At 37.9% G+C, this 24,091-nt stretch overlaps 1 protein-coding gene across 1 annotated transcript in view; it reads right to left on the bottom strand.

Annotated features, from left to right (window-relative positions):
- LOC114653250 (junctophilin-1-like) overlaps positions 1 to 24,091 on the bottom strand; it is a 165,463-nt gene that overhangs the window by 28,506 nt on the left and 112,866 nt on the right. Inside the window, exon 3 of the mRNA XM_028803451.2 lies at positions 19,975 to 20,093. Coding sequence (XP_028659284.1) covers positions 19,975 to 20,093 — 119 coding nt within the window. The remainder of the gene's footprint in view (positions 1 to 19,974; positions 20,094 to 24,091) is intronic.

Below are 24,091 nucleotides of genomic sequence, written 5' to 3'. Positions count from 1 at the left end.
GTTTCATTTTAATGGAGAGAGACAGGATATCAACCAAAAGTCCAGAAAAAACACTTTACATAAAAGTTATACATTGATTTGCATGTCATTGAGAGAAATAAGTATTTGATCCTCTACAACCCAGCCAGACTACTGACTCCCACAGACTGGCTGTGTGTCCATGTGACACACAGATTACAATCAATCAATTGCAGATACTCCTCATCTCAACTCATTATGCACTGTATATAAAGCACACCTGTCCACAGAATCAATTTCTTCCATTCCAACCACTCCACCACCATGGGTTAGACCAGCGTTTCTCAACCTTTAAGTATTTGCGACCCGAGTTTTCATAACAGTTTTAATCGCGCCCCCCCTAGGAGCCCACTAATACCAATTTGTTCTTTTTTAATTAATGATATATCATAGATGCATATTTTATTATACCTACTTAACTTTTATCGACATGTATCTAACTCTATATTTATTTTTCTAGTATCAGAATGTAGTTTAAGTTAATTTGTTTTGGTTTCAATAGATATATTTTTCATATTTTTGATTCTTTTTTTCACATCTTCGCGCCCCCCTTTTTGTTACTTCGCGCCCCCCTAGGGGGGCCCGCCCCACAGATTGAGAACCACTGGGTTAGACCAAAGAGTTGTCAAAGGATGTCGGGGACAAAATTGTAGACCTGCACAAGGCTGGAATGGGCTGCAAGACCATCAGCAAGAAGCTTGGTGAGAAGGTGACAACTGTTGATGTGATTATTCAGAAATAGCAAATTATAAAATGACCATCAATTGCCCCCCTTAAAGTTAAGTGAGCAAACTTACTAATTCAGCAGGGGATCAAATACTTATTTCCCCAACTGTATGTGTGGCTGCTCTTTGTGTGTTTACCATTTAAAGGACTGGTGTGCTATTTTGTATTGCTACTTTATGCCTGATTCTGCCTAGACTCTCAATGACCCTAAAATCGAAAAAAAAAAACATTTTATAAGATGTATGGATGAGTGTCCACTCATAGAATTTACAAATGCTTTATGATCCACACGGACTTTTTTTGCACAAATAAAGCTGTGTACAACATCTGTTTAAAAGACAAATGTGTACTTATAATTACCATGCATCGCCTGTTCTTATGTTGAAAGACCATCAGCTGTAATAAAAAAATCAATCCTAATTTCATATAGTCCCATTTATTGCTTCCAGAGCTCTTTACAAAATAAATGATAGTAGTACATATACAAAAAACATGTTAAAAGTGAAGCCTTTTGCTTACTGGTGGGTTACACCAATTATAAAAATGTGACAGCAAGAACTGCTTTATTGTTTCGCAGCTAACAATTAAGTAGTTTTTGGTTGTGCTGGCAACCCACTACTTCAGATTCTATTTTGCTCTTCTTCTTTCAGCAAGGGGTTATTAACTTGCTAAAAAGGTCTTAATATACTCTTTGGTAGGCAGAGACATGCTAATCATCTTTAATGAAACATCTTTACTAAATCCAAAAAATAGAACTGCAAACAAAGTATGCAGCCCAAACTTGAAAGAAGTATTTTTATGGGAAGTGTTAAATATTAGGATGTTGCAAGTTGCAATAATACAAGTTATATACTTAGAAAGCAGCATAGGATGAAAGTAACTGCAAGAATTAATGGTTAAAGAAAACACATTTCTTAAAAAATACTTATACCATTTGTTGTTCTGTGTTCTGCTCTTTACAAATAACCCGTTAGCCCTTTTTTCTCTTCCACCGCCACTTTCTTCTGTTTACCGGTCCTCCCACATCATCCCTACTACACAACAACTCCTACCACATCAACTGGAGTAGCCAGTGACAAGTCCACTTCTGACCATCAGTGTGGACTATCTATAACTAAAGACCAAATAAGGAGACAAATGAGGAAGCTACACACATAAAACGCTGTGGGGCCAGATGGAGTCAGTCCTTAAGTTCTTAAGGCCTCTGCTGACCATTCTTGTGGTGCCCTCTGTCACCTGTTCAGTCTGTCCCTATGGCTCCAGAAAGTGCTGGTGCTGTGTAAAAAGTCAGTCAGTCATTATCCAACCCACTATATCCTAACACAGGGTCACAGGAGTCTGCTGGAGCCAATCCCAGCCAACACAGGGCGCAAGGCAGGAGTAAAACCCCGGGCAGGGCGCCAGCCCACATGCATTAGGGACAATTTAGGATCGCCAATGCACTTAACCTGCATGTCTTTGAACTGTGGGAGGAAACCCATGCAGACACGGAGAGAACATGCAAACTCCACGCAGGGAGGACCCGGGAAGCAAACCCACGTCTCCTTACTGTGAGGCAGCAGCAGCACTACCACTGCGCCATCGTGCCACCCAACAACAGAGATACTTAAAACAATTATGAACAATGCTGCACATCTTCTCTGACACACTAACACTGAGGACCTTCAGCCAACAAATTATTCAGTCGAAGTATGTCAAGAAATGCTATGGGGGCTCCTTTATACTAAAAGCATTCCGTCTGCAGAATACCTCACTGGGACTGTGACTGCCAAGTCAGAAGTTTTCTTTAATTTCTTTTTAAAATTTTCTTCCCTTTCAGTCATTCTGTCGTGTTTATAGATCATAGTCTATCTAATAACAACCAGATGATAAAGATAAAAATTTAGCCACTTTCGGAATGAAACTCAGACCTTACCCAGACATTCTTTGACACATCCATTAATTCATTCTTCCTTCCACTTACCACTCCATCTTAATCCATTTTTAAAGCTGCAGATAACAAGAACCTCAATGATTCTAAATGGTGAACAACTTAAGGGACCATAGGCTGTCTTCTTGTTGCTTTGCATCTTTTTATTCATCCCCTAAAAACTTAGATTTCGTGAGAAAAATAAATGCAGTTTAAAGTGTATCTCTATTGTAATTAGTAAATATGTATGTTTTTTCATTTTATTAAATAAGACTTGTAATATTTTGTGTGTTTATTTTAGGATTATTTAGATAAGTTTTAGCTTTTAAGTGAATAAACTTAAGCGTGTATTTAGAGAGAAGTCAAGCAAAAAGATCTGGAGAAAAGTCAAGTGCAGGGACATAAAGGTAGGCCTGACAGGCAGGCAATTAGGTCACAGATCAAGAGGACTAATGACATCATGTTGTGAGGATATGTAAGAGAAGCTGCAGAAGTCAAGGTGTAAAGTTTTTGAGGACCACTTTAGAAGAGGAGAAAAGGAGGCCACTTGATCTGTTCTTCTGTTCAACTATCAACTAAACAAAATGATGGAAAGATCAATGTGTTTGACTACAGTGTGGAATTCTGTGATGAATTTATACTCTAGGAAAAAACTATAGAAAATATATACAAATGTAAAGCAAATGTTAAAAACAAGTGCTGTTATTTATTCCAATGTTTATGTTTAAGCTCAGATAAATTAACCAGTGTGTATATACTTGTAAAATAATGTGAAATAGAGGCTTGAGAACTTTGTTGTTTAACTTGTATTTCATAATTAGTTTAAAATATGTTCAGGTTGACAGGTAGCAAGACAAAAGGAAATTCTCAGTCATCTGATTTTTGAATTATATCACTTACTATTAATGTCCATCAAGCCAAAATATAACAGAAGGCACCTCTATTGCCTTGAAGAAGATGCTATACAGCTTTTAAGAGAGGTAGACTTTTGATATGAGAAATGTGAAATGCAGGGTTAGTATGAGAGACAGATGTCATAATAATAATAATTATTATTTAGCACTTTTCTCACTACTCAAAGCACTCAGCAATTGCAGGTTAAGGGCCTTACAGAGCAGAGTCCCTTTTTGGCATTTACAGGATTCGAACCAGCAACCTTCCAATTGCCAGTGCAGATCCCTAGCCTCACAGCCACCACTCCACCTAGACAGTAGTCTAGACAGTCTAGATAAGACGCAACAAAACATCGTGCTGTCAGAGGACGAAAGAATAGCGCTACCTGAAAAATTAAAATGTGCCCCAATGGAGAATAGGAGAGAGGTTGTGCCAGGGCACATACCTTTAAAAAATGCCTTAATTGGATTGAGAAGAACAGACTCTTTAATTTACATTGAAATCTCTCACTTGCATATACAAACATTGATTTGAATGTTTCAGGTTGTATGTTTTTTTTCTACTTCTAACATCTAGTATTTGATGCCTGGTTTCTCTGCAGATAAATGTAAGTAATGATTTAATTAACATTTGAGTATTATCTCACTGAAACTGCCTTATTTTTTTATATCATCTGGCCCCAGAGACGAATGCAGCGTCTGTGCTTGTTCAGATGAGTTGTATGTGTTGTAAGTGATTTGTAAGTCTTCAGGTTCAAGCTCTGCTCATTCAAGTGATTTGTTATTTGTTCAGCTGTTTCACAGTTAGTGTTCTGGGAGCCAGAATATACAGGTAACCCAGCAGGATTCAGATTTTCCTGGCCTTTGTCAGAGGATCTGTGTAGCTCTTTCAAAAGTAACTTTTCGGGAGAGCTGTGCCACCCTTGAATCCCATTAGGAGTGCAGCTCTTGAAGTGGCTCTTGGCCTTTGCTAGGGTAATTTGAAGTGCAGTCCTTTAAAGGGTAGCATTCTGGGAGCTGAAAGATACTGTATAGGTGTTCTCGAACAGCTTCTGGTCTGTGCTAAGGTACTAAAACTGAGATAGCCAGCATTCGCCATTGTTAAGTTATTCATACTTTGTGTTTGAGATTATTGCTTTAGTGACCCAGGTGCAGACTTCCATATCTGTGATCCGGTAGGGACAGCAACAGGCCCTTGGCCTCTGTTGAGTTTGGAACATGAGTGATGAATAAATGCCATTTTCCATATTCTTTCAAATCTACCTTTTCTTTTCTTTTTTCCCGGAATATGTGTGTCCTTTATCAAGGGGTTTAGTATTTAGGGACAATTCAAACTACAAACAGACAGGCTTCTAGATTAAAATCTCTTAAAAGTATATCTTTGCAGGGAGATCGAATCTATCAGACACAACACAAAAATTAATCTTGAACTGCAAGCCACTTCATCACCAGGCACTATAAAACATATATATACATACGTCTAAATTGAACATTGGAGGAGATTCTGTCGAAAGTAGTAGTTTTAAATTTTTTGGAGTGACTATCACTGAGAAGCAACACACACATTTTGTCTCTCGTCAAAAAGGCTCCCCAACACGTCTACTTCCTCAGACGTTTGGGGCCAGCTTGGGTTTCTTCATTTGTTCTCACAAACTTCTACACGTGAATGATGGACTCCATTTTCACTATCTACATTACATCCTGGTATGGTACCTGCTCAACTCAAGATAGTAAACCACTGTAGAAGGGTGGTGCAGAAGGCACAGAATATTACTGGCACCCAGCTGACTTCTATTCACAACATACAGAACATTTGCTGTATTAAAAAGCCATACAGTGTAATTAATGACCTCAGCTGCCCTGTGTGGTCATTTGTTTCACTGTTTTCCCTCTGGAAACTGGTACAGGACCATTGGTCATCATATCAGTAGTGTCAGAGGCAGTTTCTACCAAAAAGCTATATGGTTGCTGAACAACCAGTCCTAACAAGTACTGTAACATAACAAGCAGTGCATATAAATATAAAATACAGTATTTTATATATACAGTATGTATGTTGCATGCTATGTATATTTTTTATTTATTTATTTTAATTGTTTTTTGCAAACTGTTCTGAAGAAGCATGCAAGTAAGAATTTCATGTAGATATGACCAATAAACCTGGCTTGACTTGAACCAGTTTAAAGTCAACAGTTAACCAAAGAAGCAAAGCTTGAAAATGTATTCAGAAGGGAACAGAAGAAATCCATTTCCAATCCTTGGTTTAAATGTGTTTGACATTTGCTTAGCCTGAACTTAGTGCTTTATTCTTCTGCATGTCAACGTAAAGACACTTACTGACCGCAGAAATTGTCTGGTCATGACTCATTGCAGACAAGGGACAAGCTAGTGAATGCGCTCAACTGCAGGATGGCAGCTCGCTGAAACGTTTTAACAAGAAACAAATATCTGAATCAGAAACCTGCTTCCCAGGTAATGTGCTGAGTTTGCAAAGATGTTTTGTGCACAGAATAAACACTCCACGGAAAAACACACTCTCTCACGAAGGCCTACTGGGCTGCAGCTCTCCACATTCAATAAACAATAGCAGCTGACTCCATTAAGATATTTTTCATTAGTTTGTCTTGATACTCAAGGTAGTGAAGCAAGTCTTCAGAGAATATAATAGTGTAGCACTATTGAGATGATTCTCTTATTTTTCCAATAAAGGCATAAAAATGAATGATATTCTATAACAATATTATAAACCTAGCCCTTCAAGACTTATATATAACACATTTATAGTAGAGCTAAATGTACTGTAAATATAGATAACCAAATTTATTATGTAGTTGCAACTGAATTTCTGGGAAAATCAAAACTTTATAGTGCCAAGAAACAGAGAACGTCACAGTTCCTGCAGATATTTTGGCAGACTGTTGTTAGTGCTTGAAGTTTTAGCAGCATTATATACAACAGATCATGAGGGCTCACTTAGTCACTATTGTTATGGTACTTTATATTTTATCTACTGATTCTTGTTGTAACAAATATTAATGTGCTTTACCACTGCTCGATGGAAGCTGAGATATTAGTGGCAGGCAGCAGGGATGTTGCTGCTTAGTAGTGTTGAACAGTGAATTTCGCCAAAGCGAATTTGCTGCATTTGCCGTAGTTCGGCGTATTATTTACTGATAATTTGGCCAGTTTAGAAGAACTTTTTTCCAGCACCTCATAATGCTTTGTGAGGCTAGCGTGACATTTCCCAGAGCTGTAATAGCTAACACTGGATGGAACCAACCCCGGGGTATATAATGCTGATCATTGGCATTACAGACTCTGTGAGACTTAGTGGTAGAACAGATAGTAAATAATGCAGTTCTCAGAACTTTATTTTTATGAAACATAAGCAGCTTAAACAACGAGTTATCTCCTGCTTGTCACCAAATGTGCAGGTCGATCTTCGAGTTCCACATCAGTACAAGAGAAGGAGGTGTGTGCCCTATGCATGTGTAATTAGCCATGTGGAGATAAAAAACAAACCTTTAAGGAGCCTGACGCCCCCTGCCACCCACAACACAGGAGACTCTATGAAATAATAATAATAACAAAAGATTTATTACTATTTTTAAGACGTTCCCATCTTTTTGATACAAAAAAAGTGCAAAGCATCAGCAAATACAGTTTGGAGAGCCTTCAGCATGATTTCAAAAAATACTGGCTTCAATCGGGACACGCCACTTTGAATTTTCTGCCTTTAAAAGATCTATATGTTTTTTCTGATTTTGATTTTGGCATTTCTGCTGTTTCGACGAAATATATGATTGCATGTCTCTGACTGTGTTCTTTCTTCTTTGATCTCACGGAGGCATGGTGGTGCAGTGGTTGGCACACAGTCACCTTTTAGGCCACAATAGGTCCAGTGTAGTTGGCAGACACTTCCCTAGCCCTCAGGAACACTTTAAAGATGATTGCAGCATTATAATCCTATCAAATCTATTTCAGTTAGTCCTTTTCCATTGACTTCAATGCATTTTGCTGAGTTCGGCAATATATGTGATATTCGTGTACACTTCTGTGATTTCTCTGAACTTGAGGCGAAGCGAACACCATGGAGTTAGCTCATCACTACTGCTTAGAACCCTGTTTCACTTATTACAGTATATAATTCTTAAGCTGACCAGGCTGCACACAATTTTAAATGTACAGAGTTTCTCTTGTCTGTGTAATTTATAACCATAGTATTTAATTTTTTCTTTAAATAATACAGCATCTTAAAGATTCAAGCAAAATTAAAAAAAGAATTACTGAAGTGATGCTAAAAGCTAAACTTCTTTAAAATTTTGGGTCAAATATGATTTAGAATGAAGCCTCCCAAACACTAGGACCTTGATCACTGCTATACAGGATAACAATACAAACTTTTATTGTGTTATTAATAATTCAGGTGCTGGCAGTCTTACTCAAATATGTTGCTTTCTGTTAAGTAACATGCAGCTAATAACCAAGACTGGGTCTGATCTTATATCCAGATTTAGGTGTGAACTGATTTTGTACTCATTTCCACAACCATTTCAGTATTTATCTACATGATACAGTGTAAATCTACAGCATAACATACCCTTGCATTGTAAAAAAATATATTATCTGGAAATATATTTTTTGAAGTAAAAATTTTCTAAAGTACAGTGACTTGCTCTCACACTCCTAGAGATGAACAGGCAGCTGTTTTGTGTTCAATTTTTAAATATACTGTATAGTCCATATTCCATCCATTCATTTTCCAACCCATTGAATCCGAACACCCAGCCAACACAGGGCACAAGGCAGGAACCAATCCCAGGCAGGGTGCCAACCCACCGCAGGACACACACAGCACACACTAGGGTCAATATAGAATCGCCAATCCACCTAACCTGCATGTCTCTGGACTGTGGGAGGAAACCAGAGCGCCCAGAGGAAACCCACGCAGACACGGGGAGAACATGCAAACTGCACGCAGGGAGGACCCGGGAAGCGAACCTGGGTCTCTTAACTGCGAGGCAGCAGCACTGCCACTGCGCCACCCAGTCCATATTTAAATCCATAAAGCTGTGTCACTCTTCGTGGGCGCGACGGAGGGGAGTTAATGAGGTAGTTGGGGCGAGTCGCACCTGCATGTGCGGGTGCGATCATTCTCAATTGCTTCATTGGCTTCCTGTGGCATGTGATTAAGGCACTGCACCCGCGAAGACAAGTGTGTGTATATACTGGCCGGCACAAAAGGAGAGGAGGGAGAAGAATCAAAGAAAAGGAAAAAGATGGAAAGGAAAGAGGTTAAAAGACGTTAAAGGCAGTCTTGGAAGGATGATCTGGCCACCTGGAAGGATGAAGTAGTATGAGCTGGGGCCCCGTGAAGAAGCATTGCCTGTGGCGCTCTAGGGGCTAGTTCGCCCCACTGAATATTCGGGTGGAGTGTGGCGAGCAAGGCAGGTGCCCTCCCTAGGCTTCCGAGGTGCGACAAAATGAGTGCAAAGGAAGAAGGGAGGAGAGCCGACCTCGGACGGTCTGGCTGTGATGTCCGGAGGCAGCTAAGATGGGGGCCAGAAGAATGGAGTTCGTGGCTGCTGAGTCTCTGCCGGCTACGTGAGTAATGGGTGAACCAGAGAGAAAGATTTTTATGGATTTATTTATGTACTGTTTTTAGAACATTACACAATGGACATTTTTTTGGTTTTACTTTTGTTTTTGACTGTTTTTTAATAAAAGCACTTTGGCACTTTTCCCACCATCCTCTGGCATCATCAGAGAATTGTCCTCATTTGTCAGCTCTTCTCGGTCATAACTATCGATGGCGTTGGTTCAGCAAACTGCCATGTGAGAAGAGGGTGTCTGTAGGGGACCAGCATCATCACAATAATGTGTTTAACAACATTGATAAATGTTTTCTCATTTTTCTGTTTAGCAAAAAGTAAATAATAAATTTATGGAAAGCTACACTTACAAAAATCATGTATGCAGATAATCTGAAGACAGGCGAGAAGATCATTTGGCATAAATAGTGTCCTAGACAAGCGTGAGGTCATATGAACACAATATACAACAATATATATTTTTAATACAATGAAATGTTGGACAAAGAAATTCCTGGATGGCTTTTTCCTGATCTATTTAACAGTAAAACAAAAAAGCACCACCACCTGCAAATATGCCAAACTACAGAAGTGCCATACAACATGATACGGTATCATCAGAATTTTGATTTATTTTCATCTATATTTTATTTACTTGTACTAAATAAATACTTGTGAAGCTGAAAAAATGTTTAATATTCCATAATGTAATTGAAGTCTGCATTTTCTTCCTTAAGGACGCATTGGTGTTGAACAGCAGGCTCATGGTTTCAGATGAGGTACTCATTCTTCCTGTTGATTGCAGGCCTTTTGTAAATATGAACTGTGAATTAGCCTGTGGAAGTATGATTAATTTTCTTATCTTTACCCTTAGGCACTGATATATCATTTAAATATTCAAAGCCACTGAAAGATAGTTAACTCAATGAACATGTTTATCAGATAATGCATGTTAGTAGGAAAATTGTATTTCTAATCGAGTTAGAGACAGAAATAAAGACCTTTTTGCTGATGTTCACTCTCACACGTTTTAAACTAAGCTGGCCATGGGAGAAGTGACCTGAGCATGAGTTGATGCCTACTATTCTCAAGTCTGGCCTTGTGCCTTAATAACAGTCATGCTGAAGAAGATGCAGAGGTTGTGTAGTGGCCACTGAAATGGAACGGGTTACTAGGTGGTGCTAAAAGATTCATGGAACGAACACCAATTCCCTCTGTCTGTATGCTATTAAAACACTTGCCTGAGTCACAAATCGGGAAATATGGGGTTAGGGGTCACGGTTTAGTTTGACATAAACTTATGTCATATTACACAGTTTTGAAGGGCTTATTCTTCTACTTGAATTATTAATGAGAAAGTGCACTGCATCCTAGTGGTTTAGAGTGTTTTTCACTGATGAGTATTTAACGTCTTGGGCATGAAACTGGCCAGAGAGGACACCAGATCAGTACGAAGTACTTGAAGAGTCATTTGCTAGTTTTCATTGCAGTGTTGTAAAAAGCTTTACAAATTAATCAAATTAATCCCTCCACTATAAAAGCAAGATTTTTGTAGCAGCCTACTGTATGTTCTAAATTGGGCTACTCTGTTATTTCAATTTAATAAAAATCCATCCAAGCAATCTTGCGGGATATGGTAACAAAGTAAGATATGCACATAAGTTTAAATTTATTTATATACATAATTTGGTATGAATCTTTCATCTTAAATACATGTTTCCTATAAATAATCTTTCATTGGACTGTAATTATAGGTGTTTAAAAGTAGATTTGGCAAAGGACAGTCAAAAGGTAGCTCATCTGTGCATCATCTACAAAAGTAGTCTTCATGTTTAGTTCTGGGAAGACCCCTATGGCTGCAGGTTTTTGTACAAACTAATTCACAATTGTTACATTATTATTACTTTTTATTTATGCCATGCTTTAGTTATTTGGCTTACAAATATTTCTAAAAATTACATACATTTTTTTGCATTTTGTCTTTGAGTTAAATGCTTGTGTCTGTTAAGAACATAAGAAAATTGACAAATGAGAGGAAACCATTCAGACCATTGAGCCTGTTTGTTTAGCTAATAGATTTTTCTTTGAAGTTGTCAAGGTTTCTGCTTCAATTGCATGTCTTGATAGTTTAATTCAGAGTCTCACAACTGTTTGTGTAAAGAAGTGCCTCCTGGCTTAAGTTTTAAATGCACTTCCCCTTAATTTCCACTGATGTCCTTGAGTATGTTATAAACCCTTAAACTGAAAGAATGTTGCTGGATTTACTTTATCAGTGCCTTTGAGGATTTTATATACCTGGATTAGGACCCCACATAGTCTCTGCTGCTCCAAACTAAACAGGTTTAATTTTCTGAGTCTTTAAGTCTTGGGAAGCACCTGGTTGCTCTCCTTTGCACAACTTCAAGTGCTGCTATGTCTTTCTTGTATTGTAGTGACCAGAACTGCACACAATACTCCAGATGTGGTCTTACTTGTGAATTATATAGTTTGAGCATAATGTCTCTTGATTTAAATTCAACAGTTTTTATGATATAACCTAAAATTTTATTTGTCTTTTTAATTGCTTCTGTGCATTGCTTAGATGCTGAAAATGCTCATTCAACATAAACCACTAAACCCTTTTCAGAGGTTGCTTCCTGTATGACAGTGTCTCCCATCTTGTATATATTATTGATATTCCTTTTGCCCATGTCTAATACTTTACATTTGTCTACATTAAGCTGCATTTCCATGGTGTTTGCCCAGTTTTGAACATTGTCCAGCTCTTTTTCAGTTTTTTTTTTGCTGCCTCCTCAGTGTCTGCCACCCTTCAAATGTTTAGTGTCATCTGCAAATTTCACAAGTTTACTAACTATGCCAGAATTAATGTCATTAATATAAATCATAATAAATAATAGTCCAAGGACAGATCCCTGAGGAGCTCCACTGATGACCTCGCTCCATGTGGAGCATTCTCTTCTTATCTATACTCTTTGTCTCCTGCCGGTTGTTTAACCAACTAGAGATCCAGTTTTGTAGGATACCTCTGATGCTTACACTTTCTAGTTTCAGAAGTAATCTTTGGTGTGGGACTGTATCAAAGGCTTTTTAAAAGTCTAGGTAAATTGTGTCGTATGCTTGGTTTTTGTCAACTGTTCCGGTTGCTTCTTCAAAAAAAAAATCTAAAAGATTGCTTTGTTGTTGCAATTTTCTCTTTAAGTTCTCCTTTTCTGCTGGTTTCCAAATGCTGATGATTAGCAATAAGCAATGCAGACATAGGTTCAAACAACACTAAATGCTGAAGAGGAGAAATTACTTTATTGCCACATTCACTTGTCTGCTTATTTAGAAACATTTCTTACAAATTGTCAGAAAAGTGAATATAGCACTGAAGTAATTGCTCCCCTTTAGCATTCAGTGTTGCCAACATTTGAATACAAGAAAGGGAGCAAATTTTATAGATAAAGGTGAATTAGAAAGAAAATACTAAAGAAACTTAAGCATTTACTTTTTGTTAGAATAAGTGAAGGAAATGACAGCTCACTGAACAATGAGATCAATTAAAAGTAAGAGTGATTCACTGTTTGTGAAACTGGTTAGAAGAAAAATCTGAAGCTACAGGGGTCATCCAAGAATGCACTTGGGAACTGTTCATCTAAAAATACCCAAAACTGTGTGAATGGTTCCCATAAAAAATTACATTAGAGTTAAATGGAGTATTCTTTTAGCTTAACTGCATAGACACATGCACTTCAGATTTCTGCAATGTTCTACTGTATATTATGAGAAAGTATGTAATATAAGCAGTACATATCTATATATATAAAATTCTTTTCGCGTTTGAAACGGAAATTGCGTATGACCATGTGATATGGAAATTACGTATGAAACGAAAATTTCGTATGACCACATGATATAGAAATTACCACAGAACATATTATAATACAGGAACTAATCACTTCGTTTGTGGACGCCATTTTTATATTGTCTTTACGAATTGTTATTATTTGTGTGCGCCCTGCGTCGCCCTCTCCCACCCCTCCTGTCTGGACTACAGCGCTGAGCCGTCCACCGCCAGGCGCGTTCTGACAGAGAAGTTTTATTTATTCGTCCACGTGACTGTCGCGGAAACTGCCAGATTGTAACTTTTTTTTAGTTGGCAGTACTTGATAGTAGAAGAGATGAGGAAAACAGCTTTGTGTCTTTCTACTTTTTAACTGCGCCGAGCTGTAAACAATGTGAAGACGAGACCGCCTTCAGCTGCGAGGGGTCGTGAGAACAAAGTGGACGCCGGGAGGCGCGGAATGTCGGGCTGCTCTGCCAAGTCGAGAGCTTTGCAGTTTCGGGCAGCGTCCTCTCTTCTCACACTGTTTGTGACACTTCATGTCCCCCGTCGGCTCCTGGGAGAGTGGAAATCTTTGCGAATGAGTGTAATCAGCACCATCGAAGCAGGACTCTGTTTGTAAATTGCCCTGCACAACTACTTACTCACTAATTACTAATCACTAATTAACTAATTACTTACTCAAAGGTGGCGCAGTGGTAGTGCTGCTGCTTTGCAGTAAGGAGATTGTGGATTCGTTTCCCAGTTCCTCCCTGTGTGGATAGCGCTTTGAGTACTGAGAAAAGCGCTATACAAATGTAATTTATTATTATTATTACTGTCCCTTAAGGTAAGGGTAAACTCCACAACATTCAAGGTTGCTTTTGTGATTAATTATTTTAACAAGTAAATCACAGGCATGTAGTGCAAGGTTGTCAGGCAAAAATTTGGACGATCACATAGAAAATGTAATTTCTATACCACAGCAGTCGTGTGGCGCCTTTCACAAGGAATCTACTACTTACCTGTTGTGTTATAGCGCCTTTAAAATGTAGTTTACCCGAAACCACTCCAGTAGTGCTCAATGTATCTTTACTTCTTAAATGTTAATGTTTTACTGTTTAATAACTTAAAGACTACATTTTGGTTTTTTCCCTTGCACTCAGTGAGCGAAGCCACTGGGTAATCAACTAGTAATATATATAAATATAAGTAGTATATACTGCTTCAGTGATGAAAAGTATTACTATAGCCCACCTTTCAATTCCATATTAGTGCAATACAGTATATTATTATGATTCAGTTTAATTTTTCTATTAAGGCCATGCATGCTTTAATTTTACCAGTTATTTAAGTTTTGCATCTAAATGTATTTTTTGTCCTGAAATAAGGGAATCAAACAATTTCAGATTTAGTAGTACTAGTAATAATAAATCTGCAGGTCTGATCACTGAAAAATATAAAAATTAATATACATTAGCTCTATGATGTCCTTCTTAGAACTTTTATACAAAAAAGAAATCAACATACAAAACATAACCTGCAGCTTCATTACTATGTAAATATTGGAAATAGCTAAAGAAAAAACACATTGTATATCTTCACAGTAAAAACTATCTTCGCAAATCACCTTTTGTTTTGTGTGTTGCTTTGTATTGTTTTTAATATGCAACTTTGTGATGGCAAATGAGTGTTTTCTCAGCTGTGATAGCCGACGGCTCTGCATAGAATCTTAACCCTACTCACAAATCACCTCCGAGTCCTCATTTCTAATAAAGTGCACTAAACTTGTGCACTCTCTTGGATCCAATCATGCATGCATTAACACAAGGGGAACTTGATTGGTCCAGTAAATAAATGTACATATTGATAGAAATGGCATTTAACAGAGAGTCAACCTGCACTCAGAAAGCAACTCTGATTTATAGATGCAGAAGGTTAGCCAAGAGACACAGCATCTTGCTTTACAAAATTGAGAAAATACTACAGCTAAAATGAATCTCACCCTAAGTGCCTGTCACAGCTGTGTGGTTAAAGAAGACCAACACACTTCACCTCTTCAGGAAGCATCACTGTTTTCTATGGGGTAATCACAGACACTGAAATGGGCTCACCTGCTGAACACAATTACAATATTATACTGTGGGACCACTGGAGGAAATGGGCTCTAAGTTAAGCAGAAGCAACAACCCTCCTCCAGATTTTCCTCCTAATTTTAATTCATAGCACATGGATTTCAGGGAGCATTTGAAAGATGATTTAAATTGAGCTAAAACATCTGTGTTATTTCTTAGCAAAGATATAGCATCATTTAAAATGCTTGAGAATGAACTTTGGAAAGATAACCCACCCAGATGGACCTGTGCACAGGGTATTTTAATACTTTTACCTGCTCAATTATCACTAACTCAGCCACAGAGGATGCACAAACCAGTGTGTTTCTTCTTCCCAAACCCAGATAAATGGGGAGGGTTACGTCAGGAACGGCATCTGGTGTAAAATTTTGCCAGATCAACATGTGGACAACAATACAGATTTCAATACTGGATTGGTCGAGTCCCAGGTTAACAATGACCACCACCAGTACTGTTAGCCAAGAGGGCCTGGAGAGGTGGAGATATGCTCTAGAGAGGAGAGGAATGAAGGTCAGTAGGATAAAGACAGAATACATGTGTGTGAATGACAGGGAGGTCAGTGGAATGGTGAGGATGCAGGGATTAGAGTTGGCAAAAGTGGATGAGCTTAAATACTTGGGATCAACAGTACAGTGTAACAGAGATTGTGGAAGAGAGGTGAAATAGAGAGTGCAGGCAGGGTGGAATGGGTGGAGAAGAGTGTCAGGAGTGATTTGTAACATACGGATATCAGCAAGAGTGAAAAGGAAGGTATACAGGATGGTAGTGAGACCAGCTATGTTATATGTGTTGGAGATGGTGGCACTGACCAGAAAGCAGGAGACAGAGCTGGAGGTGGCAGAGTTAAAGATGCTAAGATTTGCATTGGGTGTGACGAGGATGGACAGGATTAGGAACAAGTACATTTGAGGGTCAGCTCAAGTCGGATGGTTGTGAGACAAGGTCAGAGAGGCGAGATTGCGTTGATTTGGACATGTGCAGAGGAGAGACGCTGGGTATATTGGGAAAAGGATGTTAAAGATATATCTGCCAGGCAAGAGGAAAAGAGGAAGGCCTAAGAGAAGGTTTATGGATGTGTTGAGAGAGGACATGCAGGTGATGGGTGTGACAGAGCAAGATGTAGAGGACAGGAAGATATGGAACAAGATGATCCGCTGTGGCAACCACTAACAGGAATAGCCTGCTGGCTTGGATACCATCTATTTTGAATTTATACGTTGTTTAAATGGCGGCATGGTGGCGCAGTGGGTAGTGTTGCTGCCTTGCAGTTAGGAGACCCGGGTTCGCTTCCTGGGTCCTCCCTGTGTGGAGTTTGCATGTTCTCCCTGTGTCTGTGTGGGTTTCCTCCCACAGTCCAAAGACATGCAGGTTAGGTGCATTGGAGATTCTAAATTGTCGCTTGGTGTGTGTGTGGGCTGGCGCCCTGCCCAGGGTTTGTTGGCTGGGATTGGCTCCAGCAGACCCCTGTGACCCTGTAGTTAGGATATAGCGGGTTGGATGATGGATGGACATTGTTTAAATGTCTGTTTTTCTATGGCTGCTAAGATTTTCCTCCAGCATTTCAGAGAGGTATATGTTATATTGAAATGTGACTCTAAATTGGCCTGAGGGCTCTGAATGGATGAGTGGGCATTTCTATTGTTTCATGGAAAATAAGGTTCTAAAATTACAAATTCATAGTTTTTAGATAGATAGATCGACACATAGATAGATAGATAGATAGATAGATAGATAGATAGATAGATAGATAGATAGATAGATAGAACTTTTTACAGAAGCTCTTTAAACAAATAAATACATAAATAGATAGATAACACATACCAGAATGAATTGAAATAAAGAAAATTTTAAAAAGAATAAAAAAAACATTTGACTTGGCAGTTTTTAGTCACTGTAATTCACATTGTTGAAATGTCAGAGAAAGCAAAACGTTATGTATATAAAATGTATTATATGGATCATTATATTTCTGTAACTATGCTCTCAGTCGACCTAAAGTTGCAATAAATGTTTCACTGGGCAACTTGGAATCTTCTGTCCTGTGCTTTAAAGGAATACTCCAGCAAAAAATGATCATTTTCTATATGTTACTTAGCCTATGTTGTTTGTAGAGATGGTCTGGAGTAATTTGTATTCTCCTGTTTTCACAGAGAAAGAGATTACAAAGTTTATGATGCAACAGGATTCAATGGGGCCAAACAACAGCCAACAAAATTAAAACATGCATGAAAAAAACCTTAACTTAGTCCTGATGCATAATCTAAACATCAGTTATTCAGTCGTATGCTCACAAAGCCTAAAACCCATTCATATTTTGCTAAAATATTGTTAGATAAATACTTCTGGAAAATCAGAGTAGTGCAGAAAGCTATGTGAAGCATACTCAAACGTGGTTAATCTTTTGAACTGATGACAAGATGGTTGACCAGTGAAAAAGTTGGACAGACAGATCTTTCATTCAAAAGCTCAATTCATTTGAATTATGAGGCTTATTTGTTCACTACTCTGATTTTCTGCAAGTATTTATTTAACAATATTTTAACAAAATAACACTTGCATTTTGGATGTTTGACGCATATGACTTGTGTAATGGACAGCCGGGTCCCATGCCCGGCAGGGACACCTCTGCTACATCTGTTCCGGGGAAGCAGCTATGGACAGTTCAATACCTCCCCCGGGACGCTTGGTGGCAGCCTCCCTGGCGGACGATGATTCCCCAACCTAGCGCATGGCTCCATGGGAGATGGAGTCCTCCACAGCCTGGTTGGGGGCTCGGATGGCTTCCGGGTGGGATATAAAAAGTGCCAGCCACCACCACTCGAGGAGCCAGAGTTGGGAGGAAGGAGACGAAGCTTGAGGAGGAGGAGTGGTGGTAAAAGGGAGAAACTGTTGGTGTGTGTGACAAGAGCTTTATGGACTGTGTATTGCCTGTGGGTCACGGGGAATACGTGCACCCACGGGTGAAGAAAAATAAAAGTCTTATGTGTTTATACGTGCCTCTGTGTCCATTTGTGTCGGGTCGGGCGCCTATATAGCGCCTTTTGTTACACTTGGTAAATGAGATGTTTTAACAGATGTTTTAAATTTGTTTGCTGTTGTTCAGTATTGGTCCCCCGTGTGCCCTCCATTAAAGCCTGTTGTATCATAAACTTTGTGATTTCAATTTTCCTTGAAAACATACAATTAATTGCAGATTAAAAAAATAAACTAATTTTTGGGTGAAGTGTTATGATTATGAGATACTTGGATCTCTCTATGTAGTTTCTATGTGAAATTTCTGCTGAATTGCAATAGTCATCTTTTTCCACTTAAAAACAATATCCACCTCATTATTTACAATGCAGCTTATACGGAATACAGTTAAGAAAAATAAAATAAAATAAAAAATAAATTTTATGCTGCTTGGAAAGCAGACACAGTGTTCACTTAGTGTTTAGGATGATCTTATGAGGGTTACACAGAGTATAGCAGTTTCTGAAAATTCAAGAGACAAATATAGTAAAATTGTTAATGCCTAGTTGTTAAATGAAATTAAACCCAAGGTCTCAAATATAATCTTCTTGGATGCTTTCAAACAAATCACAGTTTTGGGTAATAGCTGGTGGCGACTATACATACACTCAGAGGTGCAGCTCTACTTTAGTAAACAGATACCAGAGTTGGCTAGAGTTGCACAGTAGAAGTGCCAATGTCCCTTTTGTGAAGGACACATTTTCCATGTCACTAGGAATACACAACAGATAATTCATTGATAACGATAAAGACAACTTTGCAAACAGGCAAACATTTTATCCATGTAACCATCATCACAATAAAGTAGTTGGTGATATGTTTAGCTTGCTTCTGCATAAAGAATCAAGCAGGCTAAAATTTTAAGTAAAAGCCAGCTTTTCCAACATGGATTCTCAAGGTGACACTCAATTCATCATTCTCATTACTTTGCACTATTTGCACAGTATTGACTCCATTTTCCATTGACTTGTCAATCTAATTTTTGCAGAATTTCTTATCAAGTCTGATTAACCCAGCTCAGTGTTAAACCAGGATGGAGAATATCTTGGTTGCAATGAGCATAAAGAAAGAACCAGATGTGGATGAGACAAAAGTCCATTACTGTGCCAACTAATGCACACAGCTAAGCTTTTTTTATATTTGAACAGCAATTAATCTATCATGCTTGACTTTGAGATGTGGAAGGCAAACCAGTCTACCTGAGAAAAAATACACAAGAACACCAGGAAAACATGTGAACTCCACACAGGCAAAGATCAGTTCAGATTTAAACTCATAAGTCTAAAGTTGTGAGGCATCAGTGCTAACCACTTCATCACCATGCTTGATCTAGTTCAAGGGTTATTTTAATTCAACTTTCTTTTACGTAGCTTACCTTCTACAGTACAAACAAAGAGAACAGAAGCCAGCTCTGCTATAAAATGTATGCTAAGGCACTGGCAGAAGAAGAGTTTAATGTATAACGGGCCTGGTAACTTATTTTAGCCATGTTTTTTAAATATGTGTAAGCCCTTGAGTGATATATAAGGAGAAGCTAAACACTACTGTGTTGACATCATATCATATTTTATGTTATCTGATTCAAATTTTATTTTATTTTACTGCATTAACATTGGAAATGAAGTTTGTTAAACAAAACAGAATGTCTGCGTTATGACCTAAGTTAAAGCAGCAAAATAAAAAAAATAAGAAAACTTTATTCACATTTATTAAAGTGAAAAGGATTGAGATGTATAGAGTGCCTCAAATATGGCTAACATATTGTACTCATCTCTCACTCTTCTCTTTGCTCTCTATTTGCCTAAAAACACTCCATTATGATGAAAAAAATATCTCTTCTCTACAGGCCTGATGATTCAGAAGTTATCTGATTTTTCTCACAGGTTACCTGGCTGATGGAAGCTTGGCGAAAGTTCCCTGGCAACAGCTCTTGCAATATCAGATTCCTGGCAGGCAGCCTGCCCAGCCTGGTCTGCAGCGTCTCCCTTCGCCCTTGCATGTGCAGTTCTAAACAAAGCAAACACAGTTCATTAGATTCGGTTTCTCTTATGACTAACTCTAAAGTTTACCAACTCTTTGTTCTTATTCAGAAATGTTAATTTTTCCTCTTGTCTTTGTCAATTAGAACTTCAGACATATTTATGATAAAACCAAACTAAAATTCATCATACATTAGACGTTAAGGTCTGAATCAAGATAAGATAAACTGGGCAGAGAGACTGTTGTGCAAATGTCTGAGAAAATAACAATGATCATCCCTGACTGTAAAATGTGTACTCATAAATAAATAAAAATAAAAAAGCACGAAAACTGCTGAAGTGTTATAATGCATAGTTTACTAAGCATTAATCTAAAATCTGCCAAGGCAATAGAACTTGAGATGATACTTCATACTGGCGCCCCTCTCCACTGGAGTAGGCGACAAGAGGGTTGATCTCACAGTCTCTTCAGTCTCGCTTAACTCAGCAAAATTGGTAAATGGAGAACTTTTAAAATGAACGTCTATATAGAAGACATCTGAGAGGAGGGAAACTAAATCATTAGAGAGAGGGAGGGCTTCTTTTGTTGTTGTTGCAATCTCCTTGTTTTAAAGTGGCCAAATAATTTTTTCATAAACCACAAAATAAAAAAAATCATGCTTTTAGATACCAAATGCATACACCTGATAGCAATAAACATTTATATTTTACAAATAAGAAGACATGGCTGACAATACAAGCAAATGTTACATTGTAAATAAATATTAAATATTGATCACAAATCTCAATAGTTTTATCCTAATATACCAGTAGTCCAGGTAATCAAAATGTTTGATAGGACTGATTAGAACATGTGGCATTATTAGTGATATTAGTTTATGTGTTGTGCATTTATTGCATAAAATGTGTGATATTTTCATTACTGTTGCTGCAAATAATGTTATGATGATGTCAGATATAGCACTGTCTATTGTATGGTACCATTATATTTATGGCTGGCAAGACATATTTTTAGCTACTATAGTAAATATCTGGTACAAAACAAAAGACACTCCAAGTGCATATGTCTTTTGGCAGTGAAAACTCAAAATCTAGTATAGATTCAAATTTAAAATTTTGCAACTATATACAGGAAAACTATGTACAGAACAGTGCAAACTTTGTGCAAATGAGCATATCGGATTACAAACAAAGCCACATAAACATTGCCAAAAGGGAATCATTGGAGACTGATTGGTATAATGTTCTTTAAAGGTGTTTTTTTTAGGAAATGAAAAAGTTTACATGGCCACACCCAGAGATGCTTGCTTATATGGTTATGTTTTTAATTTTTATCAAAGAAATCCTTATTAATTCTGAAAAAACTGATCAAAGAAAAATAATAGATATATGAAACTTCATAGTTTTAACTTGTATATTTCTTGAAATATTTACCTAGGATCAATCATTAATCTTTAAAAAGACACATAACCTAAAAATCCAATGGCTTAACAAGAATTTGATGGGCTCTGGTGCTAAAAATAAATCAGGTCCCCCTGATCATTTGAAAAATGACAACCATCCATGAGATGCATCAAGCATATAAGCTACATAAAAGGCCAACAGTCAAAATTAGGCTTTACTGAGTTTTGAGAATGACAACACCATTAACCTTTTCATTACAATGTCAACTGGCAAACAAATTAACAACAACAACCAGGCAGTGGGCCCCAGAGCCCCAGCATACCTGCTCCAACCTTACTGCCTATATTTATATCCCTGCAATAAACATACAGTATAAGAACATACATTTACCCCAAATTGCTTTACTTTAGAAGAAGTGGCCGGGGAGAGGGAAGTCTGGGCATCTCTGCTCAAGCTGCTGCCCCCGCGACCCGACCTCGGATAAGCGGAAGAGAATGGATGGATGGATGGATGCTTTACTTTATATACTATGGTGGTTTATGTAATGAAAGTCTCATACAGTATATGAATTTGTTAAAATGTGTAATTCCTACATACAATAAAGGAGAAAAATCACAAAATTTTTAGAAGTTCTGAAGGATGGCAAACAATCCTCTTGTCATCTACCATAACATCAAGAGATTTACATTCTCTAGAAGCAGAGATTTTATCTGTATCAGTTTATATTAGTACTTTCTCTTTATTGGTGATTTTTTCTACTTTACTGTATGTATGAATACTGTATTCATATACTGTATGAGACTTTCATTACATAAACCACCATAGTATATAAATGTTAAACAATTTGTGGTAATTGTATGTTCTTAAACTGTATGCATATGGCAGAGATATAAATATTTCCTTCATGCGTTATAATATTTTTCTATAAAGCCTGAATAACTCTGATTACTTTCTAATACAAAACTGTTTAATTAACATGTTATTAATTAACCAGGTAACCGAACAAATTAAAAAAATATTTGAGATCTCTTGCCCAATGTGTAGCATCAGTGCCTTTCCTCGGTATCCTCATGTGTCTGAGTCTCTCTTGACCGGCATTGCCTATGTCGAGTGCAATCCTGTAAAGCCTGCTTCTCAGACACTGTCATTTCAAGGCTCCTGGCTTGTCTTACTTCCCATCTTTGAAAGCAACTCTCATCATGCCTGCTACGCCTTTACTCCTCCTTGTGTGTCTAACACTTGCACTTTCTTTTTCAATCACGTTGGCAAAGTCAAATTGACCAATCACATCAAAACCAAACAGTCAGATTGCTCTAAGTGACACAGACATTTTACTTTATTTTATTATAGAGCAGGTATTCTTTCACTCTCTCTCCATATATATATATATATACTGTATATATATATATACTGTGTATATATATATATATATATATATATATATATATATATATATATATATATATATATATATATATATACTAGCAACCCACGGCGTAGCATATGCCGCATAATTATGTATTGATGGGTGAACACTTCCATCCTCACCATGAGGCACCATTGAGAGTGTTCTGACTAGCTGCATCACGGTCTGGTATGGCAACTGCAACATGTCCGACCGCAAGCGCCTGCAAAGAATAGTGAAGACAGCAGAGAACATTACTGGGGTGCCTCTCCCTTCACTACAGGACATATTTTACAAACGCAGTGTCCTCAAGGCCTGCAGCATTGTGCAGGACCCCTTACACCCGTCACATGGACTTTTCACACTTCTGCCATCCAAGAGAAGATACTGCAGCATCAAAGCCAGATCTGCCAGGATGCAGGAGAGTTTTTACCCCCAAGCTGTTAGACTCCTTAATACCAGGCTGCCCCTGGGACCTTCCACACGTCCTCAACCACCTCTAAAAACAGAACTTTTATACATGTGAGCCACTTTCCTGCAAAGACGAGTGTGCATGTAGAAAAGAACTGAAAATCTCATACTGACCTTTAAGTATTTTGACACTCTTGATATCCTTCTGCTGTGAAACATTCTGACCTGTCATTGTTTACATGTCTTAAACAACTATTAGCATACACTGATCATTTCTGTATTATCTATATCTATTATTTATTATTTATTATATTACATATCTTACACATCAATATTGCTGCTACTTCTTTGTCCTATCTTTGCACAATGTCTTGTCTTGTTTGTGTTTTAATTTTTAATTTTTAAATTTTAAATTTTAATTCTATTTTTAATTTATTTATTGCACGTCATATTGTTACACTGTGGACCCTGAGCTTCGCAATTTCGTCTATCTGCATACTTGTATATGGTTGAGATGACAATAAAGTTCACTTTGTTGTTGTTTGTTTTTGTTATCGTTCAGTACGCACTGCCTGCTCATGTGCCCGCCCCCAACTCCTCACCTGAGTCGCTTTCGTCTGTGTACAGTCCACATGCATCTGTGAGTCACGTTGACTGTTCATTTTCCAAACACTGCCTCAGTTGCTTTCGTCACTGCTACAGTCCACATGCACCTCTGAGCCACGTTGACTTATCATTGTTCTTTGCGGTTCCGGCTGCTTTTCTATATATAATCCACCAAGTCACCCGACCATGGTAGTAGCGAC

Source organism: Erpetoichthys calabaricus, chromosome 6 (assembly GCF_900747795.2).
Source record: "Erpetoichthys calabaricus chromosome 6, fErpCal1.3, whole genome shotgun sequence".
Lineage (NCBI taxonomy): Eukaryota > Metazoa > Chordata > Cladistia > Polypteriformes > Polypteridae > Erpetoichthys > Erpetoichthys calabaricus.
The sequence above is the reverse complement of the archived record's forward strand: the minus strand, read 5'-3'. Positions and strand labels throughout refer to the sequence as shown.